General features: G+C 46.1%; 2 protein-coding genes across 2 annotated transcripts; both read left to right on the forward strand.

Moving 5' to 3' along the window:
- Positions 1-5,574: 5,574 nt before the first annotated feature.
- On the forward strand, positions 5,575-10,440 carry LOC308038050 (lymphocyte antigen 6E-like; the record flags this gene model as incomplete). Its single annotated transcript, XM_080340265.1, has 3 exons — positions 5,575-5,626; positions 9,319-9,438; positions 10,238-10,440. 3 exons carry the CDS (start codon positions 5,575-5,577, stop codon positions 10,438-10,440), a joined length of 375 nt encoding a protein of 124 aa, XP_080196391.1.
- An 11,333-nt stretch (positions 10,441-21,773) lies between these two features.
- On the forward strand, positions 21,774-27,634 carry LOC308037982 (lymphocyte antigen 6E). The gene is made up of 3 exons (XM_080340134.1): positions 21,774-21,857; positions 25,815-25,934; positions 27,039-27,634. Exons 1-3 carry the CDS (start codon positions 21,806-21,808, stop codon positions 27,245-27,247), a joined length of 381 nt encoding a protein of 126 aa, XP_080196260.1. The 5' UTR covers positions 21,774-21,805; the 3' UTR covers positions 27,248-27,634.
- Positions 27,635-27,870: the final 236 nt, after the last annotated feature.

Raw genomic sequence — 27,870 nt, forward strand, 5'->3', positions numbered from 1 at the left:
AGTGACTTGGCGGTGGGTAAAGGAGCTGCTTGGCCTTGCATTGCAAGGGATCAAACTCTCCTCTGTACAGCGTGAATGTCGTCCTGTTTTCCATACCTAACAGGTCATGTCCCACCAGCAAGTATTTTTGCTCTTTCTGTGCTCTGATGGCAATGCATAAGAGCACAGCCCTACCTCAAAATGGTGTTTAGAAGAGAAAGGTGTGATGTGGAGCCCTGCACATGCAGAATGGCACCATATAGTCACCACCTCTCCTACTATTGGCCTTTATAACTCCACATATTTTTTTCCCCTTCATTTTGTCTGTGCCCATTCTCCTGTGCCATTTTTCCCTTTACAACATTTTCTGCCCTGTATTATTTTGCTCTGAGGAAGCCTCTAATATTATAGTTGTTAAACAGAAACCAGGTACAATAAAGTGTTATTTTATTCTTTTGTGTGGCTATGTGGTACGGTACATCAGGTGCAGCGGCTGGATGCATCCACGTTAGCAGCAACAAAAACAGAAGCATTAATCTGCAAGTCGAATTGAAACAATGCTGAAAGATATTACAATCACTACGCATTCACTTCAGGAAGCCTCTCCCCAGATCTTTTTTTTTTTTTCTGCATTGGCAGGAGTGTCATTTTGTGACTCCATTTCAGAGTATTCTATTTAACTTGCTTTCAATTTCTGTTCTGGGTCAGGTGGCTGAAAGGAAATGGCTTCAGCAGGCAAACAGAGGGGACAAGGCAGGACTCAACAAGAAGGGATCTTGAGCATTAAGTTTTCTGTAAACTGATTGAAGATCTTCCAGTGGAAATTGCTTTTATAAAGGCATTATAGCTTATTTTGAAAAGGGAGAAAAGTATCATGCATGGTGCTTAAAGAAAAATAATCAGAAGACAGTTTCTGCTGTGTCTCTGCTGAAGTCTGAAAATTTCAGCTTCATCTGTAACAAAATACTAACTTTGAAAAGAAATCTTTTATGTTTGCTGGTCAAGTTCCCTGTTGGGGTTAACATGGAAGGAATTCACTCATCTGCACTGACCTTCCCTGTGGATTGTCTTAGCGAGGAATGGGAGATTTGCTCACTCACACCTTTCCAAAGTGAGTCACAAGAGGCTGAAATGCTTTCTCCTGAGCTGAAGAAGCTCTCCACTAGGATTAACCCAACAAGGTCTCCCAGGGTAATTAGTTGCGTGCAGCTCACCCAACTGGTTTCCTCTCCGTAGACTCATTGCACAGGGAGAGCAGCTACACACTTTGCTCGCTCTACCAGGTACTTGCCGAGAGCATAGGAATAATAACACTCAGAAACAGTCAGCTCTTTATAACAGGTTTGCAAAGGAAATGGGGTCTCATGGCTCACACTTGCTCCCATTCCTTCTTGTCCACCCTTTCTCCCATCCACATCCAATATGCAGCTATGCACTTCCTGGTTGTTTTCTCTCCCAGCCTTCCTCATTGTATCCTTCACCCAGGCTTAGTCTGGGCTTTATCTCTGACCTGTATTTTCTTGCTAGAGCCATAGCTCAGGTTTTTTTTGCCTTGGTGCAAAGGCAATTGGCCAAGAATACTCTGTCTTAATCCATAAGACTCTCTGTTGTCCCCATGCTTTCTATCACACTGTCATCCCACTGCTGAGCTGGCTCAATTCTTCTGTCCATTCTTCTGCCCTATCTACTCTCTTCGAACTTTTCTCCCCTCCTACCAGATCTAGAGATACTCAAGTGGCACATATATCTGAACACATCAAACAAGCCAAGAACAGTTCCATCACCTTGGATGGCCATACTCTGCCTCATACCCAGGTGATAAGATGGTAATAACTGAACTATTGGAAATAGCCTCTATCCTTTGCTATTCACAGCTTTAGGATTCCTTAGGGACAATGCTAGTTGGCACCGGCCAAGGCTAAGCTGGGGCTAGTGCTGCCACAGGTCTTGTCCTGCTGAGTTTGTAAATATAGACCAACTCTTGGCATCCAGGTTTAAGATAAGGTCATTTCTTGTGTTATCTGAACTTCACAGGTGCCTCTGGTTTGGGTTGGCAGGGAAGATGGCACATGAACAAAGGTATAAAAGCATGTGGGCAAAGGAGGTGAAAGCAGGTGGTCAAGCTTGCTCCTTCTGTGAAGGGTTTCATGGCCTGCTTGTGGCTGCTGCATGGAAAAGTTATGAATGGCACCGGGAAGCCAGAATTCCTGAGCTTAAGGAAGCAGCTCCATTGATGGGCACCATCCTACCTGGTTTCTCCCTGACCCCACAGGTTTTACATTCCCTCCTGCCCAGCAACATCACCCATGTGTGTGGGCCAAAGATTGACCGACATCTCAAGTTACATAAAAGTGTCCTTATCTGTAGGTGGGAGCAGCAATTGCCCTGAGAGGTGGGAGGTTCTAAAACCATGAAAGATCCCTTAGGGAGCCCTCCTTTGGCAACGGGTGTTGTATGTGAGGAGACTTGTCTCTATCAGCCTTCCTGAGAAATCCTGGTGTGACATCTCCCACGCAGATGCTGCTGCCCTATTCCAAATCTCTCCTCCCATGTTTTCTTATTTGTTGGCTCTCATGGTTGCATACTCCTTGGATGAGAGTGGCAAGTTGCCGTGCAGAGACATCTGGGATGCCTGGAGGGCTCTCAGGAAGAAGACGGGCTTGGTGTCTCACTCAAATATTTGGGATTACTCCTGGGAGTTAGCTGGCTCTCTGTGGATTATATAAGAGTTTTTGGTGCTTGGAGTCATCGTGCTAGGACCTGAATCAGCCAAGAGGGCCTTGCTCTGCCTTAATTAGGCACCTGGAGGATGTGGTTTAACTTAGGCCCTACTTTTCCCTCACTCAGGACTGTATCATCACTGATTCTGAAGCACCCACGCTGCCTTCTGCTGTCCTCAAATAATTTGTCTATCTTTTCCCTCACAACATGAAATTGCTTCCCTTTCTCTCTGCTTATTTGTCCAGATCCGATTAACACCCAGTGAATCAATGACAAAGCAAGAAACAAGGTGGTTGCAAAACAGCAAAGCAAGGTCTTCACTAGGTCTGGAATATGTGGTGACAAAAGCATCCCTTTTTCAAAATCAACTGCTGCTCTGTTGTCATACACTCAACTCATGGCTCCATTTTGAGGTCTGTTTTAGTTTTCCCAAATGGGCAACAATGAGATTACTCCACAGAGGTAACTCCGTTTCCTCAGGTTTTTTGCCATCTTCTCAATCTTGCATCTCACTTGGTGTCCCTGGCTTCCCTGCTCCAGGCTCTCCTCCAGGCTGAAGGACATGACGTTGGGCAGCAGGAGACACCCTCCCCATACTGGATGCTGAAGTGTTGCCTCTGACTGCACTTGAGTTTCATAATCTGTCCTCTTGAGAAAGAAGAAATCACTGTGATTCAGAAAAATAACTGCTCTGCAAATGCTGGGAAGAGGGATTACAGTATGTCTAGGTACTAACAAAGACATTATTGTCCTGAGAACAGCTCCCAAATAACGATTTGACACAGAGGAGCTTGTTTCCTACTCAAATTTCTCTCCTTACTACACATTTTTTGGCAGTGCCAGAGTTGTTTTTATAATGAGGGTGGTAAAATACTGGCCCAGGCTGCCCAGAGAGGTGGTGGATGCCCCATCCCTGGAGACATCCCAGGCCAGGCCGGACGGGGCTCTGAGCAACCTGATCTGGGTGAAGATGTCCCTGCTCATGGCAGGACTTGGACTGGAACAACTTTAGAGGTCCTTTCCAACCATTATTATTTTATGATTCTATGTTTTAGCTTCTCAGTTCTTTTAAACCCAATTTGCACTGAGCCAACATCCTATGGCATGAAGGTTCGTGTAGGAACAAATGGAAGTTTGCAAAGTCAACATGAGGGGGGATATGGCAATAATAACAACACTCTTTCATTAATGGACGAAGGGAAAAGGAACATATGTAACAGAAGTCTATGGGATAATTAATAGGACAAAAAACAAGGAAAAAATAGTTGCTTCCTTTTTACCCTCATTGCAAAATGCCAGCAAGAAGACACACCCAGTAATTATGAAGAACAACCTGTTTGTAACACATTTGGTCTGTAAAATGAATTGCCCTTTGCCAAGCAGAAGGCTCTATTTGATCATTCACCAGCACGTCCCCTGTTGACCTCACAAACCTCCAAAAACAAGAGTGGGGATATCTATTTTGACATCGGGCTTGAACAACTCTGGAATTCACCACTTGATGTTGTCATTCTAGGAGTAGATTAGCAGGGCCTGAAAAAAGTGTCAGAAACTCACATGAATAAGGAAATCATCCAGTGTCAGAATGATTCACATTAGAAACAGCCAAAAATACCCTACTGATGGCTACTTCTAAGGAACTGTCTGTTATGTTATTCCATGATTGGCAATTTTTTCTTTTGCACATTCTGCTACCTGCTGTCCAGAGCTAATTTCACTTTGGAAGAAGCTTGAGATGACAGCTCGAGCTCTTACAAGATGCATCTTGTCTTAGGGTCTATTTCTCAGAATGTCAGAAACAGATTTTAAGAAACTCAGAGGAGTCCAACACAGAGGAATAGAATAAAAGGGATGGATTTAAGAGGAAAGGTTGAAAAAGAGATAGTTTGAGAGATTTTTTTTTCAAATTAGAGCATCAATTCCAGGATCTCAGTTTGCGGTACTGTAAATGGAGGTCTGATTTCCAGAAATTGTTGGGCATGGAGAAAAGCAGACCCTCTAAATCAGGGGTGTCCAACTCCTTTTCACCAGGGGCCACGTCAGCCTCGTTGTTGCCTTCAAAGGGCCGAATATAATTTTAGGACTGTATAAATGTAGGATATGCAGTCCTAAAATTACATTCGGCCCTTTGAAGGCAACCGTGAGGCTGATGTGGCCCCCGGTGAAAATGACTTGGACACTCCTGCTTTAAATGATCCTTGAAATAGAAGCAAAACTTCATTAAATAAAAAGTGTAAAAGGTATTTGACAGTTACAACCAAAGGTGGAGCAAGCAGAGTGATTAATAACAAGTAATGGAAAATTGATAAAGAAATAAAGACAGACACGAAAATTTGAGGAAAATCTGTTTAGCTAACCATCAATTAACTTCATTTAGTGTAAAATACACTGATTTTATTGGAGGTAAACCAGCACAGGTGAGTTTAGAGTCTGAGCTTTTGGTACTGTGGAATAATTAAAGAAAATGAATGGTATGAACCCTGGTACATCACATGCTGATTATCCGAAGGGATTATAAAATTGCACTGCTAGGACTATCACCCCGTGCCTCCAGGCTCCACCATTTCATCAGTGCAGATGCTGCTTCTGCTGGGAGGAAGGAAAGGAAGAAACTTGAAGGAGAAGAGATCAGATCCTCATTTCTCATCACTCACATGACTGGAAGAGCAAGAAATGTGTTGGCAAAAGGACTTTTCCCCAAGGTGCCAGCCCCATGGACTCCATCACGGAGAACTCCCACATGCGCATTACACACCCTTGGGCTGATTTCATGCAGACCCATGAGCCATCTAGAACCTGTAAAACTGCTGTTCAAAAGATATAAAACCTACCCTCCAAACATCTTCCCAGTCTGGCTGAGAGGATCTGGTGGAGATGAGGACTATTCTTGTCACCTTGCTGGCTGCTGTCCTGTGTGTGGAGCAAGGTGAGCCTCTAATCCTGCTGCTAGTTAAGATGAGTCTTATAGAGAAGATGGTGAAAACTTTGCATGTGGCAAAAATGTAGAAGGCTGTCACCAGCTTAGCAGTAATACAACACTGCAGCCACACTGCCACCAACTTCCTTTAGCACCTTGATTAATGATTTGCTGGAGAAATAAGGTTCTGATAAATAATTCTGCTTTTCAGCAGGCAGTACTGAGCAATAGAGCTCTGACTGTACGATGCTGAATATCAGGTTATATCCATGCAGCGGTCTATGGGATCTTCCCAAATCATGCAGATTGAAAACATAACAAAACATATTTTTTTAATGCGTATTGAATATTTTACAAACTTTCCTGTACTGCTGCTTCCTCCACTGTGGCAAAACATGTGTTTTAACATGTGTCTTGCTTCCTAAGAAATGCACCAGTGCGAATTTTTACAGACTAAATCAGAGGTGGACCTGAGAGCGCTTTTTCACACTGAAGGCATCCTTCTCCCAAAGGGAAGCCTGAGGTACTCTGAATATGTGTCCTTCTTCTGGGACAGACATACATGTTGCTACATCTCTGTTTGCACATAGGAATACTGACCAGATTGCCAATATTTCCCCCACGCCTGATGGTTTCCCAGAAACCATGATACATATCTAGCAGGGGTTGAGAAAGAGAAATCTAATTAATTCTTGCTTTCTGATCTATCAGCCTGCTACTCCTATAGTATTTGGACAGATGGTTCTGCATGCCTGAAAGATCGGAAGTTGTGGCCAGTTTTGGGGTGGGGAAAAGGGTATTTTATTATTTAAAAAAAAAAAAAAAAAGAAAAAAAAAGGCAAAAGATTTGATCTTAAAGGTATTTTCCAACCTAAATGATTCTATGATTTTATGCCCATAACTCCCTAATGCAGTGACACAACATGGACAAAAGGAAGTAATTATCAAAGGAAACATCCTCAGTGTTATCCACAATGAAGTGGAAAGCTAACAGAGATCCAAGACTCTGGTAGCACCCATCCATGGTGGGATACCATATTTCTGCAGTAAGCTCATGACGTTTTATATTGGCATCACCTTCCAAATGGACTTCAGGGCAGTCTTTCACACAGCACCTTTCTGTAGCCCATTCTAGATAGGAGAAAGATAGTAATTCTAATATCAAGACTTTCATATTCAAGCGTAAAAGATCCTAACTTTCTAGTCTAGTATAGGGAAAAAAGAAATCTTGGAGACAACCATTATTTGATCATTTTCATGTATCTGGGTTCCCACTAAAGACTAACTTTTGATTGAAACTTTTGACCTCAAAGGCCACCAAAGAGAGTTGGTTGCCATTTGCTTCCATGAACTCACTGTGATAGGTATATTATGTCCAGAAGAAATATTTAAAGGTCATGATCCTTTTTCCTGATCTAATGCTGGACCAAACCAGGTAGAAGTTTGTCTAAGGTGTCCTCGAAGATTTTTAAAAAAGAACATTCTGAAGTCTGGAATTGCTCAGATCCTCCTCCCTTTAGAATGTTAATATATCTTAACATCTTTTTTTGTACCGTTGTCCTGTGTTTTCACCATAGGATGTGTAGAACAGTTTATTACTTTCTTCTTTGCATCTTCTTTTTGTTTGCATGAAGAAGGGTATCGTGTCTTTCCTCAGCATTCTATCATTTCTAATTAAACAAACTAATGCTTCTAATGTTTTTTTAAGAGGTCATATTTTCAAGATATCTGACCATTTCTCCTCCCTTTCTCCAAATGGTTCACATATTTTTTGAAGTGCCGCATACAAATTTGGCCATTGGCATTCTAGCTGAGGCCTTGCCAAAGTGGAAAGGCCACTTTGCGTATCTCGCACATGACATTGCTGCCTGTTGTTCCCTTTGTTTTCATCGCTGCAGTGTGACACGGTTGACTCCTGCTGTTTACACCTTAATTGTAACTCAACCAGTTGTTCCTCATCCTACATTTAAGTGGCTGACTTTTATCTTAGTGTAATGTATTTCTCTTTATTGAAATGCATCCATTGCTTTTTTCATTCTTTTATTACATCCATCTGTCAAAATCACTTAGAACTCTATTTACAGCATGTTTTCAGCTCTTTTGTCTTCAGGACCATCTGAAAATGTGATGTGCATCCTCTATCCCATCCCTGCTGTCATGAAAATATACAGATCTGAGACGGCAGCAAAACTTTGGAAAACCTTATGAGCTGCATTGGTCTAACTGCTTGGTCTAATAACCATTGTGGACCACCTTGTGAGTGTGTTTTTATGTCTGGCTTTGCACCTATTCTGTTGCATTTTCACTAGCTTGTGTTTCCTGGGCTTGTTTATTACAACGTCGTTCAAGATTGTACCAAAAATTTTGTTAAATCTTATTGCGTCTCCTCTATACTTGAAATGAAGATTCAAATTTTGTAGTGGTGAATAAAGCAAAAAAACTACACAATGTTACGTCCCTCTCGGCACCAACAGTTTATAACTTTTCCCTTCCATTCCTTTCATTAGGAAATTCTCATTTAATGGACTCTCTGACCTGACTGCCCTTCCACTTTCTTGCTGCCAACTGCTTATCGGGCAAAATGTCACTCACAGGCACGTGTCCTCAAGTTGTTTTCTGCCCTTTACATACTGACAGACTGTCCCCAGACTTACTAGGAACTTAGCAAGCATTCCATGCTATGTTTGCTTCCCTTTCCAAAATGCCTGCGTTTTTAAAGTAACTCATCTCCTCTCCTACACACAAAACCACAGGCTTTGCTTGTGGTGATTTCAGAAGCTCAGAACCCAACCACCACCACAAAACCTATAAATCAATTAATCTGCCTGGCTGGGGAGTGTTCTGTATACACTTTGGTGTGGTTTCTCATCCAGACTGTGTTTTCGCTCTTCTTTTTTATCATTACTTTCCAGAAGCTTTCCAGGTGTCTACCTACCACCTTCTGGATTTGAGGGCAAGTGGTGCATTTTTGACAGACAAGACTGCTCATCCCTGCCTGCTAGTCACCTTCTGTATCTGAGTTGCAGATGTATGAATTATCCCACAAAATCTGTGTTTACCAGTTAAACCATACTTTTGATTAAGACTTCCCATTTATTCTCTATCTCATGGTAATATGCAGAAGAGTTCGACAGAGCGTCTGACTACTGTCACCAGGCTTCCTAGGACTGAGGTTAGGCCAGTTCAGTTGGTGCAGTTCAACCACAAGAAAGGATATGTGGCAGTAGTCTCTGAGACAGTTCAAAGAGAAGTAGGACACTGGACATTGTCCATCTCCTCAAAAATACTCCAGGCATGCTCAGGTTCTCCCTGGCAAGTCCTGTATAGTCTTGGTCAAGAGAAGCGACTGAGCAGTAATTGGGAATTCACGTGGCAGAGCTCTCAGGACAGAGGAGCTATTGCTCAGCAATAATCTCCATCATAAAAGACCTCAAATCCTTGAATTCCACTCACATCTACTGCTGCCAGAGATTGCAAACAGATCGATAACACTTCGCAGTCTGAGACGTATGAGACAGAGAGGGATTTAACATTGCTGCCATGGGTCAAGGGATAAAGAAAATCACTGGTCATTCACACACAAGCATTCATCAGGCTATAACTAGGAAAATGGAGATATCAGGATTGTAGGTATTGTGGTTCCTAAACCATGTAATGTGCTTTTTCTTTTTTCTTCCCTTTTTTTTTTTTTCTTTCCCTAGCTTACCCATTTATGTGCTACGTGTGCCAAGAACAAGAGTCCAACAAGAACTGTTTGACCATTTCCATGTGTGCAAACGAAGACAAATACTGTGTGACCATTCGTAACAACACTGGAACAAGTACGTTTCTGAACAACACCTTGTTTCTGCTGTAGAAGAGTAGTCCCAGAAACAGGCTTTCATCCTGGTCATGGTCACATATGGAAACAATAGCCCCCAGTAATTTTTAGGAAATACTGACCTTGTTTCTTGCTATTGCATTCACTGTGGTGTTGATTGCAGTCACTGAGGTGTCAATACTTACTTGATATTGGTACTTGGAGTGGGGGAAATGCTGAAAATACATCCAGCAAACCAGAAAGTGAACTCAAGCCTGGGTCTATGTGCATTGCTTCATGGTTAGGTCCTTCCAGCTTTCTGCTGGCCACTCCAGCCAGCTCCTGCTACAGCAATATTCACTCCCAGGGTTGGTTTCAAATATGTTTGGGCAAAACTACACCAGGGCTGAGCTCCTTTGCCATGCACAATCCTTCAGGTCTGTCCTTGGTGCTCTGCACCCTCAAACACCCCTATATGCCCTCAGACCAAATCTCAGGTCATTTAACACATTCCCCCTGCTGTTATGCTGTGGGAAAACCACCCTGATGGGCAGTGACCCAGCCTGAGCATCACTTGAACTGAAAGGCACCTGAAAACTAATTCTGCTTTAGAGACAGATAAAACATGGAGCCCAAAGAAGACCAGCATCATGTTGCAGCACTGTAGACATGTCCAGACTGTTGCTAGTCCTGAGCAGAGGACAAATTTGCCTTGAGGACTAGCAGCTGGTCGCCCTTTATTCACCAATGCAGATTTAGCCATGGAAACATGTTAACAATAATTCTTACACTTTTTTTCCCCTCTTTCTCTTCTGCATTAGAGCCCGACAAGCCTAAATATGTCATCTCTAAGATGTGTTCTCCAACGTGTCCAGCAACACAAAACCAAACCTATCAGAGGGTTTCTTGCTGTGAGAAACCATTATGCAATGTGAATGGAGTCAGCAGCAAGCAAAGCAGCTCTGGAGTGATGTCCCTGGGTGTCCTGGCCAGTATCACTTACATCTTTGCCTGTGGACTGTGATCGGTTAGGAAAAGCTCTCCACAATGGTATTGTTGGCTGAAATAAAAAGTGTGTTGCTCTGGGATAATTACTGCTCTCAAAGAGTCGTGCTTTGCGGCTGAGCTTCCCCTGGGGTTTTTGAGAGCGTCTAAACAAGTTAGGTGCTGAACTCCCATTGATTTCCTAAGCCTACTTGAATCCTGAGTGTCCCCAGACATTCAAGTCACCTACAAAAACACACAAAGCACAGCCTTTTTGACATGTTTGGGCTTCAAATCATTACAGCTCTGAAGAGATCCTTGAAGACATATTTTTATCTCCTTGAGTTTCAAAGCACTGTGAGGAATAACAACCCACCCTGCCTGAAAACACAGGTAAATAGCTCAATAGTTATGTCAGCACAGAGGGGATGTTCAGTACCTTCTGTTCACAGCAAGTTGGTTATTACACATCAGTCAAGCAGTTCATAAACAAGCAACCAGAGGTAAAGTTTATTTCTGGCAGTATTTTGGACATTCCTCCAGCCTCAGCGAGCAACAATTTTTGGTTCTTCTGGCTCGTTGCTCTCATAGGTGTGTCACATTTTGAAAAGAGCATCTTTTATCACCCAGCCCCTATGTGTTGGCTGAGTTCAGGGAAAAGGCTGAGAAAGGCAGCAGCAGGGAACCAGAGGGGAGATGGAACAGAGAAGGGAAGGGTGAGGAGCAGCATCATGAGCACTGAACTTGGTATTGCCTGCACACTGCCTCCTCATGGACCTGCTCCAGCTGGAAAAGGCGATGTTCTTATATCCATTTCCTTCTTTTTATGCCGTGCCAAACCAACCTGACAGCTGCTGCCAACCCCGGTCATTTAGAGATTGTGAGATGGTTTCTACAAAACCGTATTCCTGGCAGAGAAATGACTGATTGTGCTGGGCTTTGTTTGGTTTTGCACTCCAGGCTCTCCGTTCCCTCCTTTCTCTGTGAGAGCTGCAGTGGAGAGGAGACAGAAAAGCTCTTTAGAAGGCCTGGGAGTGTCTACAGAGAAGAAGGGCAGGCAGACAGAGACTAACACAAACAGCCTAGAGCTTCTTGGTCATAACCCCTGCTGCAAGATCATTTTTCTGGGGAAAAAAAAAAATAAAATAAAAAAAGGAAAAATTGGCAGCATCACTAGCTCAGCTGTTTTCTGGGGAAAACCAGAGCTTTTCCAAGCAATTAAAGTGTTTGAGCTTGGTTTTGGATGAGATGTTGTATTTGATGGCTAAATGACATCTCTGGTTTATCTGAAGCATTTCCTTGGAAGCCTGCTCTGTTTTGGTTGCACATGTGGAAGGGTGCACATTTTTGAGATGTTTCATACTACCTGGGTTACAAAGCAAGAGGACAAATATGCTCCATCAACTTGTTGTTTCGTATCAAGAACTTTGAAGCCTGGTGCCTGGCTTTAAACATTTTGTTTAATGGACAGGAGTGAAACAAAGCAAATGAAGGAGGTGACACCACAGTGCTGGGCAGAGGCAAGAAGACTGTGATGTCCATTCATCTGTGAGCCATGCCAGGGATGATAGATGTCAATGCTGCCAGTTCAGAGTCTACTTCCCAGACACAAATAATGTTTTCTGTCTGGCCCAGGTTGCTCAGAGAGGTGGTGGAAGCCCTATCCCTGGAGACATCCCAGACCAGGCTGGACGGGGCTCTGAGCAACCTGATCCAGTTGAAGATGTCCCTGCTTATTTCAGGGGGGTTAGGCTAGATGATCTTTGAAGGTCCCTTCCAACCTAAACCATTCCATGATTCTACAGTTCCATGATTCCACGTCAAAAGGGCCAAATGTGAACTTGCCAGCAGAACATGCTGCAAATTTTCTTTCACTAAATACAACCACAAGAGGGAAGGAAACCTATGATGGTGAAGGGGAAGAGAAAGACTTTTTAAATTAAAAGGAAGGAAGAGATGTCCAGCTGCTAAGGGCAGGGGCTGGCAGCCCTGGTATGGGCTGTAGTGTCCGTGCTGCATCCTGATGCCATGAGCACATGCTCCACAAATACCCTGCACAGAAGGAAGACACTTCTTTCATTAAATACAACAGGTGTTTTCAAAAAACTCCAGGAAAGTTGGGCTTCAGGCCAAAACTGTCCATTACTGTCTTCACCACCCGTCAAGATGGAGCAGAAAAGCAGAAGCAAAAGGAGCAATTTTTATCTCAACCATTTTCACTGGATGAACACCTGGTGGGTGTCAGAAGCTGGTGGGGAGGGAACGAGTCAAGGGTTGGGACAAGTCACAGAATCACAGAATGTCAGGGATTGGAAGGAACCTCAAAAGCTCTTGAAGTTCAATCCTCCCACTGGAGCAGGAACACCCAGATGAGGTTACACAGGAAGGTGTCCAGGCAGGTTTTAAATGTCTGCAGAGAAGGAGACTCCACAACCTCCCTGGGCAGCCTGGGCCAGGCTCTGCCACCCTCACCGGGAAGAAGTTTCTTCTCAAATTTAAGTGGAACCTCTTGTGTTCCAGTTTGAAACCATTACCCCTTGTCCTATCGTTGGTTGTCACTGAGAAGAGCCTGGCTCCATCCTCCTGACACTCACCCTTATATATTTGTAAACATCAATGAGGTCACCCCTCAGTCTCCTCTTCTTCAAACTTCTTCAAAGAGCCCCAGCTCCCTCAGCCTTTCCTCACACAGGAGGTGCTCCACTCCCTTCAGCATCTTTGTTGCCCTGCGCTGGACTCTCTCCCTGCCCTTCTTGAACCGAGGGGCCATGGAGGCTGGTGACATGTGGGGTGCTGGATAGGCAAAGTGAGGAGGGAGAACAAATGTAATTCAGATCTTTCCTATAGAGCAGCAGAGTGGGAGATGCTGTAAAGTCTGGAGGGAGAGCTGGTCTGCTCAGAGCACAGGTGAGCCCAGAAATCACTACCGAGGACTCCCTTTCATGGGCTTTCACTTCTGCACTGGGATCCCCAGCTATCGTACACTCTTTAAAAAAGATTTTTGGTTCTGCTTACAGGGACTTTCTCCTGCTGCCAGATTTCTGCAGGCATCGTTCCCCATTATAGGCCCTATTTTTCTTCCTAACTCTTCCCATTATCTTCACCGCAACAGTTTAAGTGCTGCCTGCTGATAGCACCCAAACAGACATCGCCTTCAACAAGATAAAATGTACAGAGGGGTTCCTAATTCTTCTACAAATTTAGAGGAACCCTTTCCTTTCTTTAAATTTCCAGAAGCCATAGCACCTGACCACACTAGGATTATGCTGACTGATCCTTTGCAGATGAAGTGCCTTAGGGTTTTCACTGTGTTTAAAAGGATTATAGCAGGGCTTGTTGTGATAGGACAAGGGGTGATGGTTTTAAACTAAAAGACGGAAGATTCAGGCTGAACATGAAGAAGAAATTTTTTACAATGAGAGTGGTGAGAGCCTGGCCCACGTTGCCCAGAGAGGTGGTGGATGCCCCATCCCTGGAGACATCCCAGGCCAGGCTGGACGGGGCTCTGAGCAACCTGAGCTGGGTGAAGATGTTCCTGCTCATGGCAGGGGTTGGACTGGATGAGCTCTGAAGGTCCCTTCCAACCCAAAATATTCTATGATTCTATGACTTACTGGTTGCATTGCCAGTCATATCAACACCCACCAGGTTCCTGGACTAAAAGCCCAGAGTCATGAATGAGGATCTGAAAGTCTCCGAAAAGTGAGTGTGTGGGTAGGATTTATGAATGGACTTTGTCAGAGCTGATGCTCTGAGTGAGAAATCATTGAAACTCTTCCAAATACATAAGGAAAGAAGTGGGACAGTTGAAATCTGTCTGAAATCTTCTTGGTTGGGGATAAGAAGTGAAGTACATGCTGGTCTGGTTAATGACAAGGCCACAGCTCCCTTTCCACACTGGCACCTGCCTTTCCTGAGCTGAAGGTGCAGAGGCTAGATGAGGATGAGGGTTCCTGTGGCCCAGGAGTCTAAATACAGACAAGTCTCCTCTTCCTCCTCACATCATCTTCATCAATCACAGGACACGTGGACATGTGGACAGGAAACCTGGACATGTTCCTGTGCAACCTCACCTAGGCGTTCCTGCTCCAGCAGGGGGATTGGACTAGATGATCTTTTGAGGTCCCTTCCAATCCCAAACATATTGTGATACTGTGATACTGTGGTAATCACATTTGCCTCCTCAAATGAAGCTGCAGTACAACATTTTGTTGATGGTGCTCTCCAGGCTTAGCTGAGCTTGCTGGGAGAAGACATCCAGATGATGGTTGGAGCTGCCACTTCGGTGTAGAACTTGTTTTGCAATCTCACAACAACTTTGAATTGCACACCCAGAGTCAGGAGATGTGTTTTTGCTTCCAGCCTGCAGTACGTGCAGAGTAGAAGGGAAGACAGGTGTGGAAACACTGACCACATCTAATACAAGAGTAACAGAGCCATTTTGCTGCCGCAAATGTTCAGGAGATTAACATGGATTAGCCAACTAACACATCAAAAGCAGGAACATTAAAATGAAGTGGGGCACAGGTCTAAGCAAATAAAATGTGGTGTTTTCAATATGAATATGCACATCAGCAAGGGATATCAGCCAAATTAAGTGGTGTCTAGGCACACTGGGAAAAGAAATCTCTGGCATCCATCGCAGCTACCAAACCCATCCTGTTTCACATGCTCCTGTTTCCTCACAATAGGGAAATCTGGGTATTTCGGAAGACTGGATGCCACCAAATGCATCATCCACCATTATAACGAGGATGGGGAAGACTCTGGAGACATACAGAGCATCAACCCGGACCCCAGCCTTGGAGAAAAACTCTGAAATAAATAATCAGACAGTTTGCAGTGGTGTAGGGGCTATCAAGGAAATAGGGATGAGAAGCAAGAGCTTTGTGACAGATGGGTGTTATTCCCACCTGTGACAAGATGGCAAAATGTGTAGTTAGGGTAAAAGTGGTACCTGTCACATAACTCAATGTTCATAAAGCTTTTGGCACTGTATCACATCACAGCATCATAAGCAAAACTAAGAAAACACAGGCCAGCTAAAATCATGAGCAAATAACTGTCAACAGTTTGCTGTCAAACTGGAATGATCTATCAAACAGGGTTCTTTGTGGGTTGCCTTGGCTCTGGTATGATGCAATGTTTTAATTACCAGTTTTAATGATGGATTAGAGAATAAATTGATTGACCTTGCAGGTGACAAACTGAGAGAATCTGCAAGCAGGAGAATTCAGAGTGACTCGGGTAAATCTAAGCGATAGTCTGAGAAAGAGGATGTAATTTAGGAAGGACAAGAACAAAGCTTCACAGTTAGTGTGGACCCATCATCTGCACAAATACATGATGAGGAAATCTCCCTTGCAGAAAAAGAAGTTGCAGTGGGTGTTGTATCAGATCACAAGTTTAACATGCATCAAACTTAGGGAAAAAATATGACAAAGGCGGCCTTGTTGGAACTCTGCAATTCATTGAAAAGTCTTACCCATTTTACTGGGAAGTATTAACTGGTGTGTGATGGGATGAGTTCTTCCCAGTCTCTTCTCCAAAAGGAAGGCCTGAGCTGCTTCATTCTCCCCACTTTTTGCTTTAGGATTCACACAGCAGCAAATAAGCTTTTAGATCGGATCAGAAAGGTTTCTTGGCATCTAATGTATATTGAAGGGCAGGAGAACCACCTCTAGCATCAGCAGCTTGAGCATCATTATCAAGATGCATCAAAGCATGATAGAAAAAGACCGTCTTCAGTATCTTGTTGGTGTCTCCACTGGGGTGGAGGATGAACTCTTACATTTCTTGATTCTCTCTGTCTCCTTTCTGTCATTCTTGGGTATCCATTCTTGCTCCCTTCACTAAAGCAGAATTGTGGTGTTCAGGCTTGACTTCTCTTTATCATAGAATCAAGGAATGGTTTGGGTTGGAAGAGACCAGTTCCATCATCCAGTTCCAACCCTCCTGCCATGGGCATGGTCACATTCCACTAGATTAGGTTGCTCAAAGACAAATATATAGCCCTGTCTAGCAGCAAAGCTGAGCCAAAGATGCTCTTCCACTGACATCATGTAGGAACTTTACTCCAAAGTATGTTCAACTTTCAGAACACCTCCAGGTTTCCCAGGATCTCAATTAACAGTAAAAGCAAAAGTGGTGCTGAGGTAGTGAGTGGAGGGAAAGCATAATATGAATGACATATGGGGTTTTTTTTTCCTTTTTCAGCTGGTTTCTCATCTACACAAATTGCTAAGCACCACACAAAGTGTTGTCATCATGCATGGGGGTGATATGGGTTCAATCTTCCTTGGTCCAGGAGGGCCAGGACACAGTCACTGGCTCCTTGCCTGGTTCTCACAAAAGCTCATCTGGGACCTGCATCCAGCTCCAGGGCCTGCTCCAGCATTAGATGTTAATCAGCAATTAGATAAAGTGCAGACACTGCTCCTGGGAACAAGAAACTCCCTTCTGCAGCATACAGGAAATTAGTGTAATAAAACTTACTGCAAGATCTTCTGGGACGGGAGAAGAAAGCAATTTTTATCATACAAAAATCTCTAAAAAAGTTGATTTTGCCCTCTCACAGTCATCCTTAGGGATTTAGTTTGATCAGTGTCTCACAAATACCCACACGTGTGTGCCCAATTCATCTGGCCAGTGTCACTTCTCTGCCACAGGTAGCCAAGAGGTGACAGCTATGCCATTGTCATCATGCTTCTGAGGTTCTTGGCAGAGCACTACAAAACCGATTTTGGACTTGCCTTCTACAGCTTTTAGAAAGATGTTTTGATTCGCTTTCCCCTTTATTTTGGCCCTTTTAGGTGAAATTCCTGTATTTCCCTGTTCTTTTGTTTCCTTTATCTGGGTGCTTTATGCCTCCCACCCTGTTCTTTGACATCTGGAGACTCTTATCTAAGGTCAGTTTGTTCCTCCTCTTCATTTGAATGAAGCCAGACACAGGGTGCTCCAGAGCATTTAACACATGCCTTTCCTTTCAACCCTTGCTCTGCTGTTTCTTCCTGGTGCTTTCACACACTTGCACATTCCCACTCCTCTGTCTTTCATACCAAACTTTACATTTCTACTACAAATCTCCACAAGCCCAGCACCTTGCCTACAGCTTCATCACGGTTTATACAGCCTCCCTGGAGCCTGGTAAATGTCTTTTCTACAGAGAAGCATATTTTTGGTGGAAGGGATGGGGAAGGGCCTGAAATGCTGCTTCTCTCCCCAAAACAACCAAGTGATGAGGTTCTTGCTGTGGGATAGGAGATGCCCCCAGGCAGAGGAAACTTTGCAGGTCACTGCAGAACCTCAATGATGGTTCAGAAGAGGCCAGGGCTGGAAACAAGGCTACAACATGGGTCCAAAGTTCACCCAGGAGATGGAGATAGGACTAGAGACAGGTGTAGCTGCTACATATGTCAAGGGCCATCCAGCAGACAGAGTTAGAGACAAGGTCACAAACTCAGTCCAGTGGCCATCATGAGGCGAGAAACAGAGCTGGCGGCAAACTACCCACAGCACAGGTCCAAGGTCCATCCAGGAGATGGCTGGAGATAGGCACACTTACAGCATAACCCTGGCAAGGACAAAAGGTTCAGAATCGAGCCTAAATGGGCCTCCTGGATCCATGGGCACAGTCTGAAGAGAGGTCCTTGATGAGACTGTCCAGGACAATTAAGGCCTGTGCATGCACTCAAGGCATGACAACATGAGCCCATTTGTAGTTTATGATGCTGGACCACCCTAGAGCAACCTTTCTTCAAAGGCAGTCTGGTTGCTCCAGACATGGACATATCTTCCAGCACACTTCCAGCAGCCTGGAGACACCACAGCAGCAATTAGAGTTTAACTTTTTGCCTGAGTGATGACCCCTGCTTAAAGATTCACAATTGTTTTCCTGTCAGAAGCCCAGGATAAACAAGACAGGGGGTGAGTCATGCAGACTTGGTGTGAAAATACTGATTTCTCCCATACCGACTGAGCATGCACCTGCCAGCGAACCACCTTCACCTTAACTGCTCTGGGAGAGAAGGAAAACGGAAACATTGACGTCAGTGGACAGAAATGAAAGTTCATAAATCTGACAGCCTGATTACGTCTGCAGGCTGTGGTTTAAGTGAGCAGATGAAGGTCCTATTGCAGTAGGCACTGCAGCCCAAAGATGTACCTGGTTATGCACCCATGTTTTCAGGAACCTCAGTAACTGAGAGCTGCCTCAGGTCTGTCCCCATGGCCTTTCATTTCCAGAGAATAACGTATTTATTGAAAACAAAGGACTTTGTCCCCTTCCTGTGCCACATATGCAGGGCAGTTTCAACAGGTTTGCTCCACCAACCAACTCTGCTCCACTAACTGGGGAAACACCTCATTGCAAACTTGACTGGGGGTTTAAGTTCCTCACAGAGACCCACGTGCACAAGCTTGGCCAGGCTCAGGAAGTCTCATCCAAGCCTTGAAATAGAAATGTGGTTGTGAAGGAAACTCTGCATGCCACCTGTGTCCACAGAAGCTTACTCAAGCTTTTAGCAGGCCCACGTTTCAAGCTCAAGTTCCTGAAGTGCCAGTTAAACATCAAAACCTTTCACACCTGGTAATTCTAGTTTTAATTGCAGCACCCACCTCTGCTACCCTGCTCCCTTGACTCATGAAGGGAACAGCCATACCCCTCATTTCCTGATTTTAAAACCAGCCATTCCCCCTCACAGTGCAAGCAAACCTTGAGGTATTTAGTCCGTCTGATTTATGATCCAGCTGCTTCCTTATCTCCTTTTCCCTTAAGCATGTGTTTGTACCTATCTCCACCTTTTCCCAGCACAGCTCACATTCCTGTTGCTGGACTGTACCCCTGCTGCCTTTCTTACCACCTCCCGCTTCTTGTGAAGAGACATTTTCTTGCCTTGCACTCACAATACAAAGCAAATTGTTCAATGAAGACCTCCAACAACCCCCAAACTTGCAAGAAGAGCATTCAGTGCACTGTTTTGCTGCATGTTGGTCTGGAACAGAAAGCCCCAACATCAGAGTCACTGTGTTGAACTTTGCAGGCTGTTGTTCCAGAGCACAGCCTTGGCAAGCAGGTGGGAGAGATAGGCTTAGACTAACAAGCTTTCAGAAGAGCTTCCTTACCTGGCGCATCCTCCACCATAGTGAATCGATCCCCAGTTTCTTTGCCTCTTCCGTTTGTAGCATCCTGTAATTAATTCTGTCCCCACCCAGACATTTCAGCAGTATTGGGATGACTCCAGATCCTGTGGTGAGTTGTGCTCCGTGTGACTCTTAGGTCCTCTTTCTTCCTCTCTACCAGCAGACAGGTCCTCTCCAGGAAACAGCAGAACTGATAATGGTAAATTTGTGTGGGGGAGAAAACCAGAAAGCTGTAGGCCCTTGTACACTTCTTATGTGTGTAGGAGACAATTATTTTGCAAATATAATAGGCCCAGGCAGGATCTCTCAGCAAAGCATATTTTAATAATGATTTTGCAAGACCGGGTGTTCTACCTAAAGGTAGGCACACCTAATAGGGCAAAAAGCCCCTGCTTATATCCCCCCAAAATCCCAGCTGCAATTTCCTTCCCCTGTTCCCCATTGGTTGGGTACTTCAGGGTTTACAGACTTCACTGACGCACACAATACCCTTCCTCTTATAAATCTGTTTAAGATATGGATTCCTGGTACTTTGGCTACACTTCCTCTAAATTAACTTGTAAATACAGGTTTCAGTATGTATACAGGTGTCAGGGAAAAGGCTGTTTTACATTAAGGATCCACAGTCTGATGTCTCTTGGTCCTTTCCCCCGTTCTGGGGTCAGGTGCCAGGTCCTGAGTTATGTAAAAACAACAGTTATTTGTTAAATGTTCCTTACATGTGGAAGACATCTATGGAAAATGAGAGCTGAGGGGACATGCTATGCCTTCCTGATACCCAGAAATTAAATCTCAAGTGCTGCACTTCAAAGCTGAAATAAATGCTATGATTGCTCATATGTAGGTTACAAAAAGCCAGACTGACTTTATGGCCACAACCTGAACTTGTTCTGTATGAGACATGGGTCTTCTGAGTGTATCTCAATTATGGTTGCTCAGGCTACTAGAAAACTAAAACTTCCCAATTTTTTAGTATTCAGTTGTAAACCAGAGAATGAAAGAGTCCCAGCAGCCTGTTCCAGTGCAAGATATTAGACCACAGAAACACACTTCTTGCAGTCAGTTCCTGCTAGAATAACTGGCAATGACAAATAAAAATGAGCCGTACAAGAGAAAAGGGAAATGAGGGTTTGCAGGCATGGATTTGTTTTTCAAGTAGAGTGCTCTTAATGCACCCTGACAAGACAGGAGCTGGAATTTCTTCTGGCAGATGCATTTGTCAGGAAACGCTGATTCTGCAGAATTAAACCCATCTGTGGCATATAGAGTTTGTCAAACCTGCCTGTTTCTTGAACTCCTCCATTCCCAGGCTTCCTTGACAGCCAACTTCACAGGGTCCCTCCCCCCATGCCCTCCCTGCAGCTCATTTCCTAGAGGATTTGGCTCTTTCTGTGGGACCTACTGAACGTGAGCCGCTATAAGCAATCTTTCTGGTGCTCTATCCTATTCTCTGATGACCCATCCTGCCAAGCAGCACAGGCTGCCCTGTGCCATCCCAGTTGCTGGGCCTTTGTACCTTCAAGTTTCCCAGCCCTGTATGTCTAATCCCATTTAGGCTTTGGTAAATTGGTTCTGTGTATACTTCGGTTTTGCGTGAGAGCTATGTATGCAGAGGGGTTATACATGAAGAGGGGATGTCCTGCTTGCAGGGGGCTTGCCTTGCATGCAGGACATCCACGCGTGAAGGGAATCCTGCACACAGAGGTTTGCATGTGCATGGCATGCGTGCACACAGGGTGGTTCTGAAGGTGCAGGGGCTGTGCGTGACCAGGGAATCTGTGAATGAAGATGCTCAGGAGAGGGAGGCATGAATGTAGCAGGTCCTTGTGGGTGAGGGAAGTCATGGATGCAGGCGGCTGCACTTGAAAAGGCCTGTGCACGAGTGGGGTCCGGCATGCGGGGGGGCATCCTACTTCTCTCTCTTCCTTCAGGGAAAGGGAGGGGAACTGAAAGGGCGATGGAAAAAGCCTTTGGGACAGGGGAGAGGTAGCTCTGCTCCGGCCAGGGTCTCAGCCCACTCGGCAGATCTGGCCCTGGCAAGCCGAGGCGCTATGTGGACTATCAGTTTCCCCGAAATCGGCTCTGCGGAGCGGGTAAACGAAACCAGGCGGACACGGGAAGGGGGTGGGGGAAGGCGGTGCGGGGCGCAGGCCGGCCCGAGGGGCGGGGCCGCTGGCCTTTCCCCACCCCCGGCGCCCGGCCCTATTGCCAGCCCTGCGCGCAACCAGCCGTCCTGCGCATCTCGCTGGCCACACCGCCGCACCATGAAGGCGCTTCTGCTCGCTGTGTTGGCTGCGGTCCTGTGCGTGGAGAGAGGTAAGGGCGGGGGTGGTTTCCCCATCACCCAACCATCACCACCCAGCCACCACCTTTTCTTCCCGAGGTCCCCCAGTCCCTCCCCAGCCCGGGGTTTCGGATCAAACTGGGGAGGGGGGAGGTGTGCTCTGCGTCTTGCGGGGTGAGCTCTGGAAGTTGGACGTTTGCAAAGGGGAATGAGGGTTGCGAAGAGCATGGGGGTAGAGAGAGCTGAGCCCTGCCGAGGTTTGCTGGGGGGTGAGGGGGTGTCTTTCCAAGCCCTGTCTCACAGCAGTGACCCTCTTAAAGCAGGAACTTCGGGGCTTCCGTGCCTCTGTGTGTAGGTGTGCATCTCCAGCTGTGCGTGCTGATATTTCGGAGCTTTTTCCCAGTTGCAGCTCGAACAAAGACCAGGGCTGACTCCGCTCCCCCTTTGCGGTGCAGCCAGCCGGGATAACGGTGCCGAAATGGGCTGAGATGCAGCCCGAAGGGAAGGAGGGTGGAGGGGAGATGGAGCCCGGCAATGGCTGATGGAGCCAAGTCTGGGCAGAGCCACTCGTGATCCTGACTCTAGCATCTTCCGGGCCAGGCTGCGGTGGCCAACACGTGGGGTGGTGGCCCCCAAGGGACTGTACCCTGTGAAGCACATCTTGGGGTTGCCACCAAAGCTTGGGGAGAAGGTGCTTCCTGTTGCTGGGGCACTGAACTGCAAGTTTTCCAAGTCGCTGGGTCTGCAATCCTTGCCTTCCAGTCGACTCCCATTTCTGACCATTCAAACTCAACGGGGCCGTGCAAAAAAAAAAAAAAACAAAACAACCCATATTGCTTCCATATGTCAATGCTTGGAGAAGCCAAACAAAGAGCAAACAGAAGAGTTCTGGCCCCTCTGAGCCCCCAGCTCGGGAAACACGCGCCCTTCTTGTTTCCTGAGGACATGGGTGAGAAAAAGCTAGTTGTTTGCTGCCCTTTCCCATGGGGTTCGGGAAACAACTGGCAATTCAAGCGTTGGGTCTCGGTCAGAGCCCAGCTGGCATGTGCTCGGTTCCAGCTGGGACGATGGGCTGTCCAGGCCAAGACAGTAAAAAGGTTTCACTCTCCCTCCTATGCCTTCAAAAAACCTTTCAGCTTCAAAGTAAGTTCTTAACCAGGCAGAAGGTCGTTTTATCCCCAAACACATCACGAAGTCTTTTACAGAAAAGCTTTGCCCCCCAGCTTGAAGTGCCCTGAAGATCTTGCATATGGTATATTCTTGTATATGATATGGACCTTGTCTAAGAGCAATGGAAAAAGCACTTGGCATAGGGACCGAATGGAAGAGCTGCCGAACCAAATTGCTACTGAGCTTGAGAGTGGGCTTTTAAATGCTTTTTTTTTTCCTTTCGTTTTTTCCTACATTGCTCTTTGCAAGAATGAATTCAACCTCTCATCTGAGGAATTCCCCCAAATGATCTGCTCTGTTTTGGTAGCTCTTTGTTCCTCTGAGAAGCCAAGCAGCAAACAAATAAACACATAAATTCTTCCCGTGGAAGAACGCTGCATTTTTCTAGTTTATGAAAATGAGGCTTCCCTTTTGCATTGTTCAGTCTTGGGCACTTTTTTTTCTTCCCTTTTTTTGGAGCTCCCTTGAGCTCCAACTCTTTGCTTTGTCTCCAGCTGCGTATAATAATTCTGCCACCCGTCTTCTGCCTTTTGTCTTAGACACTCAGCCTGCCTGTTCACTTAACTCTGCAGTGGGTTATTTAGTTATCATCTGTTTTGCTGGGGCAGAAAGTGGCACTAGTTATGACTCTGTATTTCCTCTTTTAAACTATGTTGAAAGACTCGCCTCTCCTGGAAAGATTTTGTCTGTATTAACACAAGGGGTAATAGGTAGGTGTGACAAAGAAAAGCATGGGGACAGGTAGGAGATGCTGTGGTAGGAGCATAGATTTAGTCACATGGTGGAGAATTTCATGCCTAAAGGCACTTTTATGTGCATGTACAAATATTTCCGATGTGTTTGTATCTGGAACCTTTAAAGCCTTAATGAATAGCACTGCACCACTCGACTTCTGTGGTCAGCCTAGTGCGCAAATACACATAAGGACATATGTTCCACCATAATGTCCATGGAAAGCCTATAATCCACTTCATTCCTGCTCACAGATGGTTCCTGTGAAATAGGATGAGTTAATTTGCCCTCCTTGCTTTACCCACAGGGTGGTTGCAAAGAGAAGGGTTTGGGACAGGTCACCTGAGATTTGGGAGGAAGAGAGCGCTGGGCTTCACTTTTGAGGTCCCACACTGGGTTTTGGCCAATGTGGTCAAAAATACCACCAATGGAAACACTCTGAGGGTTCAACAAGGGACAATGTTGGCCTGTAGGCTCCACGTCTGGCTCCATCCTCCTGTCTCCTAGATCCAGAGGCAAGGTCCACTGATGTATCTCTCCTTTTGACTCAGGTGGTGGCCCTGTAATCCTGGGTGCTCTGTGTAGGCTATGGTTGCTATGTTGAAATGCTCAGGTAACTTGGTTTTGTCGCAAGGGTCATTTGGAAACTGATGATCATTGGAGGATGGATGAGACAGTCCAGGAATTCTTGCTTAGGGGGTTCTGGTGTTGACCTTGTCACCAAAGCAGAATTATAGGGCTGCCTTGATGTGGCATTCAGGATCTCCCGCTAACCTGCTTTAATCCAATTCCCTGAGATGATGTTTTTGCTTTCTTTCCCTGCCTTGACAGTCACTGCTCAGAAGTCATTTCTCAGAGCAGAATTGTTATTTTTATCTCGATTGCCCCGTAAAAAGCTTTTATTTTCCTGTATGACCTAAAGACTCCATGACAGGGACTACTGAACTGAGCTCTCCCAGGGCTTCACCACCTTCACCTCCTTAGGATAAGCTGTTTGTGGTGGGGCTGAAAGAGGCAGGAGCAGGAATGACACTGCCTTGCACTTCCCACCCTGAATCAGCCCCGTGCTCCGTTTTGCATTCCATAAATTCAGAAGAGAAAGGCAGTGCCTCATGTAAGGGCTTGCCCATCCGAGCGCTCAAAAATCGGAGCCCTTGGAGCATCGGGAGCAGACCTGATCTGTCTGCCTATGTAGGTCAACAATTGCAGTGTGGATGTTATGTTCTTTCATGTAAAATACAGAGAAGATCGTCCGTCCACTGTAAATTGTGTATGTCCCTGCTGAGTCACCGGTCCAGGCTGTTTCTGCAACTGTTGCCCTCCACTGAATGCCGTTTTACAATCTTTTGTGCTTCTTGGGTAGATCTAAAGGATGAGGGGTAGGAGCCAGCTGGGGTGGTCTATCCTGCTTGTGTAGGATAAACCATTTTAGGGGACCTGCAGTGGAGGAAGGCATGCTTTTTTTTGCTTTTCCTCAAATTAAAAAGCTTGGTTTAATGTGCTACCTTCATAATTCTGTGACTCCCTAGGTAGTGGGACAGTGCATGTCCTTGCAGGTCTTGGTGCAATGCTGGGCTTGGTCTAGCTGAGAAGGCATTTCTACTATGTGTGCCAGATCAAGCGTAGCCTAAGCTTTGTGCCCTGCTACCAAAGGCAGGTCACAGAAATACTCCAGGCCACACCTGGAACATTTTCCATCAGTGTTCATGGTAGCTGAACTGAATAAGCCCAAATATCAGGCTACAGGTTCCAGGCTCAGACTTGTCTCCGTTGCTTGGTTTCAAGTTGTCAACTGTATCTTGAACCCCCTCTTGGTGCAAACAGGAGCATGCTATAAAGTACCAACCTGACCTGTGGTTGTGTTGAGACTTTAGCTCACAGTTGATGCTGCCAAGAGCTTGAAATATATGTTTGAACCCTTCACTTGGCCATTTTTTTGGGGAGAATACCTGTCGCAGATTGATACAGCTAAATTAGCAAGGGTGACTGTGGCCAGATGCAGCGGGTGCCGTGTGTCAGAAGTGGGGACCACCAATCAAGGAGGTGTTCCCACCAACCCCTAACCGACGTGTATCCTTCCCTTGCAGCCCACACCCTCGTCTGCTTTTCGTGCAAGGATGCCTCCACCAACTGGGCCTGCCTGACGCCTGTCCAATGCGGGGAAAATGACAACCACTGTGTGACAACGTACGTCGGAGTGGGACTCGGTGAGTGGTGACAGGACCTTCTCCTGCCCCTCTTGGCTGCTCTCCTGGGCCACCTGCTGATCTGCTGAAAGCCTTTGCTTCCTTTGGCTGGAAAAAGGGGAAAGTTCTGCTTAGCAGCTGAGTGTCAGTCCATCCCAAGGGAATTTTTACGAGGGACGTGCTGCCGGACGGAGCCACGTTAAAGCCCACGTGCCTGCACTGGTGGCAAGAGTCCGAGGGGAATTTCAGGGTGTGGAGGTTGCTGAAGAATAAGTGAAAGGGTGGAGGATGCTTCGAGCTTCCTCTGGAGGAAGCTCCCGGGTTGCCCTTCCTGTGTTCAGGTTGCTCATCCCTCAGTCCCATCCTGTTCTTGGATGAAGTGAGGTTACCAGGAAGGGAGATTTGCACATTTTCCTCCCTAAGGAGGTGGCTCTGTCCTTTCTGGACACTGTTCCTAGGGAAGAAGGCTGCTCTGGCAGGTCTGGCACCGTTGCAGAGACCAGAGCCCAACCTGGATTGCGTTGTCCTCCCTTGCACGTGGGAGGGGTGTTGCATGCCCGAGCTGCACAGTCTGCAACGTGGGCGAGTCGTGCATGCACAAACGGAGGCTGGGAGCTTTTACAAGCCTGTTGTCTTAGTGCAGTGCTAATGGTTTCCTATTTCCTGCTGCTAAATGTGTGCTGTGCCTCTCTCTCAGCTGATGCTCGAAATGCAGCCTTCGCTCGTGAGTGCCTTCCCTGGTGCTCTGTACGCCCTGTGCTCCCCGTCTCGCTCGAGGAGTCCCAGGGTCATGCTCGAGTGAGATTTTTGAGATATTTCAGTGGAGCCGTAGGGGCCAGACTTTGGCCGACAGCCTGGAAGGGGTGTCCCTGGGGTGTTGCACGGTCTCCAAGGGCCATGTGGGAGGTTATCATGGGTGTTCCTTGAAATGTGTGGGCTGGCTGAGATTACTGCTGTAGCCTGACGCCGAGAAGCACTTCATCCTCTCTGTGCCACCTGTGATGCTTCGGCTATTTCAGTACTGTTATTTCCTTTGTGAAACAGATGATCAGAAAGCCGAGAAACATTCTAACCCCATCTCCTTTTGCTTTTCTTCCTTTCCCACCCCCCCTAACCTAAATTCAGGCAGCAAATCTGGCCAGTCCATCTCCAAAGGATGCTCTCCCATTTGCCCCAGAGCTGGAATTAACATCGGCATAGCGGCTGCCTCCGTTTACTGCTGCGACTCCTTCCTCTGCAACATCAGCGGTTCCAGCAGTGTGAAAGCCAGCTACACCATCCTGGCCTTGGGTGTCCTCGTTAGCTTCATCTACGTCCTCAGGGCTCGCGAGTGATGGAGCTGGCTGAGGAAGACCCACCTTCCACAGGCCGTCGCAGGTCTGATTAGCCAATATCTTCTCTGTTGCTGTCTGCAAGGAGATCTTCTACTTCTCAGCAGGCTTCCAAGGTGGTTATTTCCCAGACTTTATGCTCTTCCAGCATCGGAGACCTGGGTGGTTTGGCCAAGCTGTTCTCCTCCTTCTGTGGACATACCCCACTGCACCTTCACACCTCCTTGGCAAAGGTGGATCATTTTGGAAGGGTTTCTGCTTTTATACCTAATACTTCCCTCTCTCGTTTCTAAAGTTGGTTAAAACAAGGCTGGGACTTTCCAAGAACCAATTAATTAACTCGAGATACCACCCGGTCAAGCGTTCAGACGTTCCTTTCTCTCACCGCCATGGAGGTGCCTGGCACCGGCATGTTTTGGCACATGGGTGTTCCAGGCACCGGGAATGCATGACCCGAAGGGAGACACATTCCCAGCCCCTTGCAGCTGCAGTCTCTTTTTATAAAATAGTTTCGTTTCTTCTGATCCTGGGCTGACTTTTTCTGGAAAACAAATGACGCGTACCTTGTCCTTCCAAGATCTGTAAGTGCCCGACCTCTGAATAAACATGCTCCTATTGTTACCTGA

This window comes from Nesoenas mayeri (assembly GCF_963082525.1).
Source record: "Nesoenas mayeri genome assembly, chromosome: 2".
NCBI lineage: Eukaryota > Metazoa > Chordata > Aves > Columbiformes > Columbidae > Nesoenas > Nesoenas mayeri.

What these genes read in the sequence shown, in the direction of transcription:
- LOC308037982 (XM_080340134.1), top strand. Translation starts at nt 21,806, where the DNA reads ATGAAGGCGCTTCTGCTCGCTGTGTTGGCTGCGGTCCTGTGCGTGGAG. An exon ending in GGTCCTGTGCGTGGAGAGAG is followed by an intron (nt 21,858 to 25,814) that starts GTAAGGGCGGGG and finishes CTTCCCTTGCAG; the next exon opens with CCCACACCCTCGTCTGCTTT. An exon ending in GTACGTCGGAGTGGGACTCG is followed by an intron (nt 25,935 to 27,038) that starts GTGAGTGGTGAC and finishes ACCTAAATTCAG; the next exon opens with GCAGCAAATCTGGCCAGTCC.